Source organism: Nicotiana attenuata, unplaced genomic scaffold, assembly GCF_001879085.1.
Source record: "Nicotiana attenuata strain UT unplaced genomic scaffold, NIATTr2, whole genome shotgun sequence".
NCBI classification, from domain to species: Eukaryota; Viridiplantae; Streptophyta; class Magnoliopsida; order Solanales; family Solanaceae; genus Nicotiana; species Nicotiana attenuata.
Genome location: NW_017673757.1, coordinates 72,117 through 85,949, shown reverse-complemented (window position 1 = coordinate 85,949; position 13,833 = coordinate 72,117). Strand labels below are relative to the sequence as shown.

General features: G+C 37.0%; 1 protein-coding gene and 1 long non-coding RNA gene across 3 annotated transcripts in view; one reads left to right on the top strand and one right to left on the bottom strand.

Annotated features, from left to right (window-relative positions):
• The first annotated feature begins 1,628 nt into the window (after nt 1-1,628).
• LOC109217194 lies at nt 1,629-2,670 on the top strand. The gene is made up of 2 exons (XR_002066606.1): nt 1,629-1,667; nt 1,900-2,670. It is a non-coding gene; the product is annotated as an uncharacterized LOC109217194 (long non-coding RNA).
• Nucleotides 2,671-8,919: 6,249 nt separating this feature from the next.
• LOC109217191 (probable methyltransferase PMT7) overlaps nt 8,920-13,833 on the bottom strand; it is a 5,822-nt gene continuing 908 nt past the window's right edge. The window contains exons 2-8 of one of the 2 annotated variants that reach the window (XM_019381415.1): nt 12,608-13,022; nt 11,657-11,946; nt 10,873-11,256; nt 10,431-10,677; nt 10,207-10,345; nt 9,301-9,491; nt 8,920-9,209 (exon numbers count right to left, since the gene is read on the bottom strand). In XM_019381415.1, coding sequence (XP_019236960.1) covers nt 9,333-9,491; nt 10,207-10,345; nt 10,431-10,677; nt 10,873-11,256; nt 11,657-11,946; nt 12,608-13,022 — 1,634 coding nt within the window. In that variant the 3' untranslated portion in view covers nt 8,920-9,209; nt 9,301-9,332. Of the gene's footprint in view, nt 9,492-10,206; nt 10,346-10,430; nt 10,678-10,872; nt 11,257-11,656; nt 11,947-12,607; nt 13,023-13,833 lie in introns of both variants that reach the window. The other variant, XM_019381416.1, reaches the window with a different exon arrangement.

Below are 13,833 nucleotides of genomic sequence, written 5' to 3'. Positions count from 1 at the left end.
GAATTTCCAGTCCAAAAAAATGGGCAGACCTAGTTGAAGAAGAAGAATCTCAACAATCTCAAGCTCAACTAGCACAAACCATGTCTTCTCCTTGGACAGAAGAAGAATTCATACAATGGCAACAACTCATGGGCATAAAGAATCAAATGGCCATGCCTGCCTTATTTAAAAAGCAACTGAGAGATCAATATCAATTATATAAAAATTATTATTCCAATGTGGTGGCACAAAGCCACGCATCTTCTTCCAACTCCGTGGCGGCCAAAAGTCACACGGCCTCTTCACTTCCTACGGTTGCCAAAAGCACCGCACAAAAAATATTGGAGGCAAAAAGCCCCATTACAGGTACAGGATGTCGATCCAACATCCCCAAGACTACAACCAGTCAGGCACTTTCTTCATCAGTGCCACAACCTATTTCTGTACACAAAGGCTCCTCCTCCGAGGAACCCACTTATAATAAGAACGAAAGTGTTTACCAACTCATTCAAATTGAACCAGAGTTCTGGCATTCCAACCCCCAAGAGGTAGATAAGAAAATACTTAGCCCTTCAGCCAATTTCGTTCGAAACACCCACAGACATACCCAAAAATATGAGTTTATTCTCACAGATACTAGATCTTGCTTGTTTAAGCCCCACAAAGAAAAACAAACCCAATCATTTGTCACCCATACTACGGTGTGGATGAACAAAATAATCTCACCGAAAGAATGGGGAACCCATACAGCCAAATACAAAAGACTTTCTCAGCCTTTTGACCCACAATTTTACAATTACTATGACTACCAAGCAACATGGATGAATGCTTTCACCTTCCAAAACCAACTTGGAAAGCATTCATGGTTCATCCTCTGGAGCAAACGGTTAAGCTCTGACTTCCCCCAGTGGTTTATACATCAAAGGTGGCCTGTATATGGTCATCGAGCTGAAATACTCCCAGCACTAGTAAGAGAAGGATATGATTATTTCTGTCATAGGTTTTCTAGTGAACAGCAAATACCCATACTCCAATTTTCGCACCGATTTCATATCCCATGGATATACTCCCAGAAGTTTTCCTTCCACAAGCCAGAAGGACAAAAAGGACTACCATGGTTAGCCCTCCAAGGACACTGCAAATGGTACAAAATGTGGGATTCATCTGAAGCATACGTACCTGCTGTAGACAAGTGGTTTCTATCCCATCCGCAGTATCTAGCTATAACATATGCTGCTCAAATTTTATTTTACAACAAAAGTCCATTGCAAGTGCACAACTAGCAGGTTCCAGCAGCAGGCTTGATTTTATTCAACAGATGGAGCAAATTCTTGATACCCTCAAGACACAAATTCCAGGTCAACAAAATCAAGCATCTTTGTCTGACAAATCATCAGAGGAAGAAGAAGAAGAAGAAGAAGAAGAAGAAGAAGAAGAAGAAGAAGAAGAAGATCCCGATTTAATGTTCTGAAAAATTAATCAGAACTTACATCAGCACAACACCACAATGACATCACAGCTGACATCATCCATGACGTCAGCAAACATTACTCCTAGTGACATCATGAATGACATTAGAAAACACTATGTAATTTTTACTTTTTTGGCTATAAATAGCCCTCCATATCACTTGTAAGACACACCTTACACTACCACTTGAGAAAGAATTCTCTCCCTCTCTAGAATTGGTTAGAGCTCTCTCTCTAGTTTACAAATATAAGTTTTTAACTTGTATTATCAATTTTTTCAGTTTTAATAACAATCAAGTTTATATTTATTTTTCTCTTATACAAGTTTGCATTTACATTATTCTGCATTATGGTCGGTTATACCGCCTAATTTACTTTATCGCATTTCATTTACATGGTCGGCTCTGCCCCATAAATTTATTTACTTGCAAGCTAACTACATCTTTTGCAGGCTTAACAATCATATTAGAAGCGCACATGGGACCGCAATATGCAGACATATAATTATTCTTAATAGTATATACTCTATGTATTATATTAAAGCTTATTCTTGTGACATGCTTGTATAGCTTCATAAATCTCATATCATATTTAAGATTACTAGTTTTACAAAAAATTATAGAAGAGGAGAATTTATTTAGTAGTAGAAACTTTTTGGCTCTTGAATAAAGGAAAAGAAGTGATTCAATCTGATGTAAAGGGTCTCTTTCTATGATCAGTCTTTCTCCTCCTCTCATTCTTTTTGCTTTCTCATTGATCTATCTTTCCTTTCTCGGGTCTTACCTGCTTTAAATAAACTGTACCTAACTGCAGTTGCAGTTGTACTACATTTATTTATTTGTTCCCTATCTACTTTGATTTTCTTGAACGGCTAGTCTCTATTTATTCGGGCTATAGTATGCTGGTTAGAGACTTTAATTAAATGTCTGTTTGACTGGTCAACTGAAATATATCTTTGCCCTTTTCCATGAAATGAATGCAATTTTATTTAGCAATTTTACTTCTGTATGGTAAAATTAAGCTTGTTTACATTGTAGGTGGAGGTGGTAGCCAAGCTATAGCACGGTATATAATTTTTCAATTCAAGATGTATCCTCATAATACAAATATTGTTGTTGTTACAATTTTAATTACCATATTGAATAATGGAATTGCAATTTATATCATGTTAATCTTTGTTTAAAGATTCACAAAATAAGAACAAACTCAGATTTTTCTATTACGATCACAGGAAGCACGATATTATTTCAACTATGCAAGCGGTTATTTTTTTTTTTTTAAATTAATCTTTTCTGGCTGTTAAAAAAATAAAGTCTAGTTGGAGCGACACATCAGAAGTGGCGGATTACCAAAGATATCTAAAGGTAACTCTCTATTAAAAAAATGTTACTTGTAATCTTAAAAATAAAATAATTCTATCTAGATAAGATAATCTAATCAATATAATTTTTTTAATGCTATAAGTTAGATTCTTTCTATTTTTAACACTTACATATAAAGAGTTTGAACCAGTGGCGGAGGCGTGGGAATAGAACCAACCGCCTCAAAGGTTTTGACCCACATTAACCACTATAATATATAAAATACCAAATGAATTTTGTCCTATATATACAATGTAATTTTTCAGCGAAAGGGATTCGAGCCTCCTTTTGGCCCCCTTAAATTTCCCCTGATTTGAACATAAAGGAGTAAATTTAACCTATTAAACTCATATTCAGTCATATTGATGGCTTGTGGAGAAGGCTAACGAGAAATGTTAGAGGTAAAATGTGCATGAAACTCATTATAGCAGTTGTGGCAGTGTTGGTGTACAAGATATGGCAGATCAAAAATAATGCAATATGGAACAACAAAGTATCACATCCAATGGTGATTTATTAACAGATTCAACAAGAATGTAAAGTTAGATTGAATATGCAAGTATTAGGAAAGAGGGGAGAGATAGAAGGAAATGGATAGAGATATTGTTATAGGGATGATAGATAGGAAAATTTTGCGGCTTGAAGGAATTTACTTCTACTGTACAGTTTAATAGGAATGTGTATAATTGGTTGGTTGAGAGACTAATAATATCTTTTTTGACTCCCAAAAAAATCATATTCAGTCAGCTACTATAATACGTATGATGTACGTAGTATTACAACATCTACTAGAGCAATTACAGCTACAACGTACTAAGTTTTTCATGCATGCACGCGAGCAGAGTCTTCAATTCTTAACGTAAATTAAAGAAACTACTATAATTAAGACATAGTCATCTGGGATTAACCAAAAGGCAAGTGGAAGAATCCAAGAAACCACAGGTTTGGTTTTGTTGCAGAAACAGAGCTGAACTGGCAAAAAAGACATAACGGCAGATAGGAGTGGAAGATTGGAGAGTAATAATAGCAATGCCCGACAAGCGTGGGGTTGTCTTGTCATGTCAAATTAAACTACTTCATTTAATGTTGCTCCTCTCCCTTATATGAATATGATATTGATATGTTTGTAAACAACATGTTATTAACCGTAGAAGTAAATATTTTCTAGTACTATTAGTGGTGGTTTGCTAGAGTGCATTAGAGAAAATAATGCGTGTATTAAGTTTGTGTATTAATAATATCTTGTTTGATACATTTTTTAACTTATATATAACTAATATAAGCATTAGTTATATACTCTATTTGGTATTATCCTATGTGTAGTTGGCGAGGCAGAATTTCCCAAGGGGTTCAAAAAATTCCGATAAGAGGGTTCAAAAGAGAAAAAGTTATAATATTAGAAAAAATTGTGGCTAGAAGGAATTGAACTAGTGATCTAACAAAGCTTTTGAACCCCCTTGACAACTAAGCTATGCTTTTTAATTATGTTAAGGGGATTCAAAATACAATATATAGAGGTACATAACAATTTTACCTTGTATGTACAGTGTAATTTTCCGGTGAAGGGAACCCCCTTCTGCCCCCCAAATCCGCCGTTGTGTATAGCTAATGCATAGCAAACCATGGTATTAGTAATACTAAGGGGTCGTTTGGTAGGAGGTATTAGAAAAAATAATGCAAGCATTAGCTCTATGCATTATTAATACCTTGTTTGGTACATTTTTTTAACTTGTGTATAACTAATACTTGTATTTGTTATACATCATACGTGGTATAATGCATAGAAAATCATGGCATTAGTAATACAAAGGCCATTAATGCATGCGTTAGTATGGTTAAAGACAAAATTATCCTTAAAGTCCCTTAAATCTAGAGAATATGAAGAGCATTTTTGTAAACAACTATTTTTCTTATAAATTATGCAATGCATTATAATTTAAATACACCACACCAAACAATAGATAAGAAATAATATATGCATAACTAATGCTTGCATTACTAACCCATGCATTACTAATCCATGCATTACTAATACACCTTATTCCGCATTATTCTTACGCACTCCACCAAACGACCCCTAAGGCTATTAGTGCATGCACTAGCATGGTTAAAGATAAAATTATCCTTAAAATCCCTTAAAGCTAAAGAATTTGGAGGGCATTTTTGTAAATAACTAATTTTCTTAAAAAATATGCAATACATTTTAATTTTTAATACACCACACCAAATAATGGATAAGAAATAATCTCTGCATAACTAACTTGCACTACTAATTTCTACAACACTAATACACCTTATTCCACATTATTCTTGTACATCCTATCAAACGACCCCTTAGTTGTATCAATAGTTTCGAAGATTCAAAAGATTCTTATAACAACAGTTTATTTCACATCAGATAAGATATTAGAACGTGTACAAAATTTAAGAAGATGAATTTTCATATATAAGTTGAATATTGAGCTTTTAAATCGTTTGAAAAAGAAAATAAACCTATTACTCATGCCGTTATAAGAGAATGAAAGGTATTACTATTTAGCGAGTCAAACAAAATTTTCTTTAAATATATTTTTTATAAATAATTTTTAAATATTTTGAATTGTTCATTATTGTAACTTATAGCAATATTTATGTAGATTTTAAATATTAATTTTATTTCAAGAAACATATAATGTTTATGTGACGACCCAACCCGTCGTCTCATGTGTTACAGCCCCGTTTCCCCCATTTATTGCTCTTTTTCATGTTTTATTATCAGCAATGGGTGAGTTAGAGTTGAATTGAATTGGTTTGGATAGCAAATGAAACACTTAGTCTCTTTAAAGAAGGTTTGGTTTGGAAAAGTCAACCGAACGTTGACTTATTAGTTAGAAAGCTCGGACGTGAATTCCGGTTATTCGGTTAGCTTCGGGAGGTGAATTGTGACTTAGGAGTGCGATCGGAAGTGATTTTGGAGGTCCGGTGTAGAATTAGGCTTGAATTGGCGAAGGTTGAATTTTGACGAATTCCGGTTGGTAGATGAGATTTTGATCCGAGGGTCGGAATGGAATTCCGAGAGTTGCAGTAGCTTCGTTAGGTGATTTTGGATATGTCTGCAAATTTTCAGGTCATTCGGACGTCGTTTGGTTGGGTTTTTGATCGAAAGTGAATTTCGAAAGTTTTTAAGAAACTTAGGCTTGAATTCGATGTGATTTGATGGTTTTAGCGTTGTTTAATGTGTTTTAAAGATTGGAACAAGTTTGAATAAGGTATTCGGATGTGTTGGTGTTTTGGTTGAGGTCCCGGGGGGCCTCGGGGTGAATTCGGGTGGTTAAACGAGCGTTTTGAGGTATGTTGCAGGTTCAGTTTTTCTGTCATGTGGTATTTCCGCTTCTGCGGAAATGGACCGCAGAAGCGGTTCCGCAGAAGCGGGTAAAGGAGCGCAGAAGCGGTCCGTAGCCTGGTGGAGTGTTTCCGCAAAAGCGGAACATTTTTCGCAAATGCGAGTCCGCAGAAGCGGTCTTGAGTGGTTCGCAGAAGCGGTGGTTGAATCGCATAAGCGAAGAGGCGGTTTTTAAGTGAAAACCGCTTAAGCGGATTTTTGGCCGCAGAAGCGGTAGCGGGACCGCAGAAGCGAAAATCGCTGGTAACAGAAGGGTTTTAAATGTTAAATTTTATCCGCGAGCAAGGGGTAGTTTCTACCATTTTTAAGCGACTTGGAGAGCTTTGGGCGAGGATTTTCGAGGGTTTTGACTGAGAACCAATTGGAGGTAAGTCTCTTGACCTAATTACTCGAGTTTATGGTAAATTTATCATAGAAATCAGTAGAATTTCATCAAAAACGGGTCAAGCTAGGGCTTGGAAAGCTGTGATGTAAAAATAGAATTTGGAGGGTCAAACAAGCTCCGATTTTGGTAAATTTTATATGTACGGACTCGTGGCGAGACGAGGAATCCGGTGATGTAAATTTCGTAATTTTTCGAGAAGTGGGCCCGGGGCTCGGGTTTTGCCAACTTCGTGAATTTTAGTGTTTTTCGAGTCTTTTCGATCGGGTTATGTTTCTTTAGCCTATTGTAACGTATTCGTTGTGGTTTTAATCAGATTCGGCGTGCGAAGAGGTTGATTCGAAAGGCAAAGGCATAGCGAGCTAGACTTGTGGCCGGCTTGAGGTGAGTAATAGATGTAGATGATGACCTGAGGGTTTGAAACCCCGGTATATCACATTGTGACGCTATATTGAGGCGAGACACGTACTCTATGACGAGTGCGGGGTCGATTGTGACTGGGGATTGTGACCTAGTCCGTTCCAAGTTATGTTCGTACTGCGTTCTTGACTAGAAATTGTTTGGTAATCATCCTACTTGGATTTTATGAATTGTTTGGGGCTTTGTGCCTATCATGTGCATCCTTCAGGGATCCTTATCACTGTTTCCATGATACTTAGCATATTTTTCTGATATCAGTCCTGAGTTAGACACTGCTTTGAAATGTTTAGTAAATAAATAAAGGTTTACACACTTAGCCCTATAACCCCTAATAACTAAAATTAAAAATGGACAATTCGACTGTGCCCGAGTGGCTTGCATGCATACATATATCTGGACTGAGTGTGGATCGGGCTGCACGCCGCAGCGAATGCTACGATGATATTGCGCTTGGGCTGTAGGAGCCCCTCCAGAGTCTGAACCCCCACAGTGAGCGCGGGTACCCAAATGGATCGGGCTGCGCGCCGCAGCGGTCATGTGCATTGCATTGCATTCATGCATTTTATATCTGTTGGTCTTGTCATCGTTTGCTATTGTTTTATCGTTTAACGTGCTAAATCGTTGATTATAGCTTTATATTGTAATATTTCGGGATTTCTTACTTTCAGCCATTATATATGTTTATTACTCACTGAGTTGGAAGTACTCACTTTACTCCCTGCACCATGTGTGCAGATTCAGGTGCTCCGGAGACTTAGTGGAGCTGTTTGTTGTCTTCTTGGATTTCGGTTTAGGAGTTGTTGAGGTAGCTGCCTGACGTCCGCAGGACCCGACTCCTCCCCTTTATTGCATTTGTCTTTTCCTATCCTAGACTTTCTTTATTACTGTGAATATATTACTCTGTTACATTTAGAGGCTCTAGACTCGTGACTCCAGATCTATTGGGGAATGTTGGGATATTCGTTATTATTTCTCCATACTATTTTATTAGTTTCGGATTGGAACCTTGATATTTTCTATTTTAATCGTATTATTTGTTAACGGATTGCGTATCTGGGTTGAGAGTGTTTAATTGGTCGGGCTTGCCTAGCATTAGTGTTGGGCGCCATCACGACCGGGATTGGGGTCGTGACAGTTTATGTCCGAATTCACAGCAAAAATTAGTCATTGTACTCCGAAAAGGTTCAAATAAATTAAAATAGAAAGAGTATTATGTTATTGTCATAAGAGAGTATCATAACGGGTACATAAGAATATTAGAATCAACGGGTTTTTCAAATATAAAAATGTATTAATTCTTTTAAAACAAATTAGAGAAAAATATATCATATAAAATAAAAGGTAATGCCTCCATTGGCGCGGCCGCTAAAGGGTGGCAACATTTAATCCTTAGGTATTATATATATCTCTGTTTTTCTTTTCTTGTGAATTTTCAATATATAAATACTACAGATATATACTTCAGTTTCTTTCTTTTTTCCTTCTAATAGTTGGTTCTTTTTATTTCTTGGACATAATTTAGCTAAACTTTTCTCCAGATAGCTTAGGGTTGTTATTCAGCTGCTCCCACTAAATGAAAATTACAGTTGAAAAGAGAGTAAAGAAGTCCTTACCCACAAATAAAAAAAGTAACACTCAATCTGTATCAAATGAAGAGGTTTCCACTCTATGTAGTAATATAGCACTGTTTTGTGAGAGTGAGAGTTCAATCTGAAAAGACCAGCAAAAAATGAAAAGCAATGGTAATGACAAAGACTTTTGTATACCGAACAAGTCCTAACCAACTTGCGGGTACCTCGACTGTTCTAGTAAATACCTGCTAGCTCTCCACTAGCACGATTAGCTCTATCCACTAAAACTTATGCAGAAAGAAATTAAGATTTGTTTTGCTGATTTTACGCTAATAATGTTGCAAGGACGAGGTCATGAAAACCATACGGAAATAAATGTAATTACAATGAACTAATATTTTGCATTTCTAATTCTTTATGGTGACAGAATTCACTGTCCTCTATGTTATAACATTGAAGTAGTTGTTCTCTCATATAAATTTTACAACTTTGTTACTCCAAACAAAATAGCAACTCAAAAAGAGATCAAAGACCAGGGTAGGGGTAAGATTTGCGTACACACTACCCTCCCCATACCCCATTTGTGGGATTTGTACTCGATTGTTGTTGTTGTTGTTGTTGTTGTACATCCTGGCATCGTGCAGACTGGTGAAAAAGTTAACTGCATTTGATGAGATATACAGACTACTATCCAGTAATTAAGTTGAAGAAATTAACATGGATACTTAGAAATCACCTTTCAGTGACAAATATAACGCAAAAACTGCATTACACGATGGCCCAAAACCTTTTCCGGCAAAATAAGACTCGTCCCATTTTTCTCTGATCGTCTTCTAGATAATGCAAATCGACATCCCAAAGAAATTTTGGTGCAAGATCTTGTATACGAGATATGATGGGTTCTTCATCTCTGATAATGATAAATCCCTGCACATCAGTTGACGACAAAATTGAGTTTGATCATAGTTGAAACTTCTGGCATAGGATAGTTTTAGATTGCGTTAAGGTTTATGGAACAATGACAATCAGAAACTTTGTATTCGTTAGTGTATATTCTGAAAGATGGACTCCCTTTCACAGGCAGAGAGCAGCCTGGTGCACAATCATCCGACGTTTCCGCAGGGTCCGGGGAAGGGCCGCACCCTAAGGGGGTGTGATGTAGGCAGCCTACCCTGATGCAAGCATCAGTGGCTGATTCCACGGCTCGAACCCGTGACCTATACATCACACGGAGACAACTTGACCGTTGCTCCAAGGTTCCCCTTCACTAAGGCAGCATGAAACTAATAATTATCTTGCTTTATGATTATCCCCTATATTCCTGTTTTCCTATGGAGAATTGAGTTTTGCTTCTATTTCACTTCCAATCCTTTGCTCACAGTCTGATGCCTGTTTAATGCATTCAGCATTTCTGTGAACTGATGTTAAGGTGAAGATACCTTTAAATGCTATTACTTTTTAAGAATACATTAATCTTTTGGCAGAAGTCTTCTATACAAGGAATGGACGTCTTGTGAAATATCAAGTATGAACACACAAGCAATAAGAGTATGGTTCCATGAAATATCAGGTGTTCAACTTATGAATTGATTGACATTTTGTAATCTCACAAGCATCAAAAGTCTGAATGCGATATGCTTACCTGAGGTCGTATAATACGATCCATTTCCAGCATGATATCCTCGACCAAACAACCTTCTTCACGGCCTTTGTAGTGAGAGAGAAGATTATTGGCATGCAATAAATCATAAGAGCGTGGGTATGTGGAGAATGGCTCACACCTACAAATCCCAGTATTGCATCGTTATGGCGCCCTTTAACTAGATTAGAACTGTATAAAGTATAAGCTATTAAATAACACCATACCAGTCATGAAAAGTGCCTATAAGACCCCTGTCATAAACGGCAGAAAGGGTGTTGTTCATTGTTACAGGAACTACATTCATCACCCAGACAGGCCATGTACTGAGGGCGACAGCAAATCCACCAAGGGAAGCACTCATCTCCATTACATTACGTATTTCTTTCTCTTCTACATTCATCAGTCTCCAGTAATGGCGAACTTGATCTTGCCAATAAATTGTATCCGCCAAGAACTTTTCACGATCAATACCTACAGAGAATAGATTATAACGTGTCACAACTAATGATAGTTACTCAAAGATGAAAGCTCAATATAAGAACTTTTCATGATCAATACCGTATTACATTTTCAGGCATTTTAAGATTGTTGCCAAAACTAAACAACTGAGCCAACAGGATAATCTCTTTATCAATATAACTGCACAAAGGAATAGAATTCACAAACCTAGCCAACTAAGACTTTGTGAATACTCTGAAAGACGTTGTGGCTGAGGCGGTAGTTTCTTTGTATTAGATGATGTGTCACTTAGGGTAATGCAGTTCCTCAGAGGTGTTTCCCATGATGGTTTAAAATAATCCTGAGAATCACATATGTTTACGAGTTTCTCCTCTGCGTTATGCTGGAGACATGAATTATCTTCTTGCTTAATCCATATTGCTGTTTGAACTTTCCGTGCAATGAGCTTCCAGCACATTCCTGAAGTCAGATTTACTAATTTGTCCCATATCTTTGGAAAATCCTTATCCTTTCTATAAGCTGGTGGAGCTGAATAGACAAAATATCCATCTGATCTTAATAGGCGGTTCACTTCTTTGAGTAGAATACCATCTGCACCAACACCCAGGAAAAAAAATGAACACAGAACTTTTTTTAGGAAGAGTTTCACTAACGAATATGCAGGATATAATAACAACGACGACGACAAACCCAGTGTGGTTCCATAGGTGGGTCCGGGGAGGTTAGTGTGCACGCAGACCTTACCCCACCTTGTGAAGGTAGAGAGGCTGTTTCCGATAGACAACGAATATGCAGGGTGTAAAAGCCAAATATTTAGGAACAGTTTCAAGAGTTTATTGATGATGAGAGCCGCACTTTTACTCCATGAAATAAAAAACCTAAATCCCCTATCGGTTCACTGGTTTAACTTGGAGAAAAAATAGTCCTATTTCAAATATTCAGCAACACATCTAAGTATAATCTTTTCTTATATAGTGAAGACAATGCTCACCGTTTTCATGCCAATCCACTCGACATCTGGAACAATGCACCATCTCAAAAGAGTTACTAGGATATGGTAGCTGCTTTGTTCCTAAAGCAGATATCATAGCACCAATTCCTCGTTCCAAAGCAAACTGAATTTGATTCTCATGACCATCTTTGGGAGCAAAGGACATCGTTTCTATACTTAAAGGAAGAAGATAGGCAGAGAAACTGGCAACCCCACAACCAACATCAAGCACTTGAAATACCCCTGCAGAACGCAAGTCACCTCTCTCATTAGTTGTCATATTTCCTAACCTGCGCCGAAGAAATAACTAAATTAATGAGATACATAAATGCAAAGGTCGACACAAGATTGACACTAACTCAAACCTAAGAAGAAATAGATGACTATAATGAAAATATTCAGTAAAGTTTTTCCCTTTCCAGATTATATCATTGTTAACTTAAACATAATATCACCAACATTTTTATCAGATATTTTAGCAGCTTATATACCTAGCGTTTCTTGTGCAAAAGGATATTTTCCCTGTTCATATCGAATTATGAATTTCTAGGATAACTACAATGTAGTACCAAAAGAGATTTACTGATAGTTATATCAGGATAGGCATGCTTGTTATTCAAGAGCTTTAGCAAATGTTATGTATCATAAGTGTATTCAGATCATCATGAACCATAAGACCAGTAGATCAATAACTAAAGGGACTTCCATCGATTACTCAAAGTTCATCGCAGCTGGTCAGAGACATATCACCTTATATGTTCTGTATGAGAATATGTGAGCATTTAGTCCTAAACCTTAAGGCAATGGCAATAGGTGGAGTGGCGTAAGACTTCTATAAATCCTTATCGATTTTTTAACATATGCTCTTGACAGAAAAAAAGTTAATTCTCAAAATCTGCAAGTTCAAGAATGACAGATGGGAACATGAAAAAGAAAAGAGACTATACATACCTATCAATATACTCTGGAGCCCCATGCTTGAAATGAGTTCCACCACCCGGAAACCACCAAAGTTGATCCTTCTCGTGCACCCAATTTTGTCCACCTTTTACCTCTGCAAGACGCGTATGGTTCACATTGCTCCGCCACACATAGTCCCTGCTAATCGGCCACCTTATTGGTATCTTATAATCAGTTGGAGGTGGCACCAAACAGAACAAGCGCCTGTCAACCGAAGGACAATGCCTCTCCAGCTCTTCTTTCCTTGAAAGATCTAGTTTTGGCATTAGCTCTTTAACATAAGACATGTCATGACATGGGATATACTCATTAAATTTCAAAGGACAAACATTTACCCCAGTTTCAGGGATTTTCAACGGTATCACCCGATAAGAAAGAGACACCTTGTTTTTAAACTTCAAAGCACCTGCATACATAATATGAATCAGAATTAATATTCTCTGAAACCCAATAAAATAAGTCATTGTATAGTAAGTGCACTCTCTATATTTTCGGCACTCCTAGTCAGTTTAAGATATCTCTTGTGCAAGGGTGTAACAAATAGCGCATGACTTATCCCAAAAGCTAAGTGTCATAATGATGTTCACGAGTGACTCTTGACGAGACTTCATATTTGTTCTCTATCAAAAATGTTATATAAAGCTTTTAATCAAAGACGCTATGCTATACAAAATAGTTATCAGCCTCAACCACACAGTGAACGGATAGACTACCTAAGAGAAAGTTGTTGCTTCACCATCAAACACTAGGTACTTTAATCTGCATAAACTCTAAAGCAAGGCGATCCAACCATCGTCTTATACCTTATAAAATCAAAGTTTCTGATGATAAATTCTCAGGCCAAACTCAGTCAGCATATACTCAGACCCAATGTCAACCAAACCAATTAGCAATTAAAGAAGCCAAGCCATTCACAACCCACCTCACTGTCTTTCCTATATAGGGAAGTACTAGTGCCGTACCTCGTTTTTATAAACACGACACAGCATTTACTTAAATTTGATCAGAGCACATCACCTTTAGTTCTATCTAGTACCAACTAAATCAAACCAACCATGATTAAGTGCCTAAAGACAGTAAACAACAAAGATAAAGATTTGTTCTTTCTGTATTGAGGATGTCATATTGCTCTAGTAAAAAAGCAAAACAACTCTTAATTATCATCTCTCGATCCAATTTATCCATCTCCACTTACCCTCTCCCCCCCCCCGACCAAC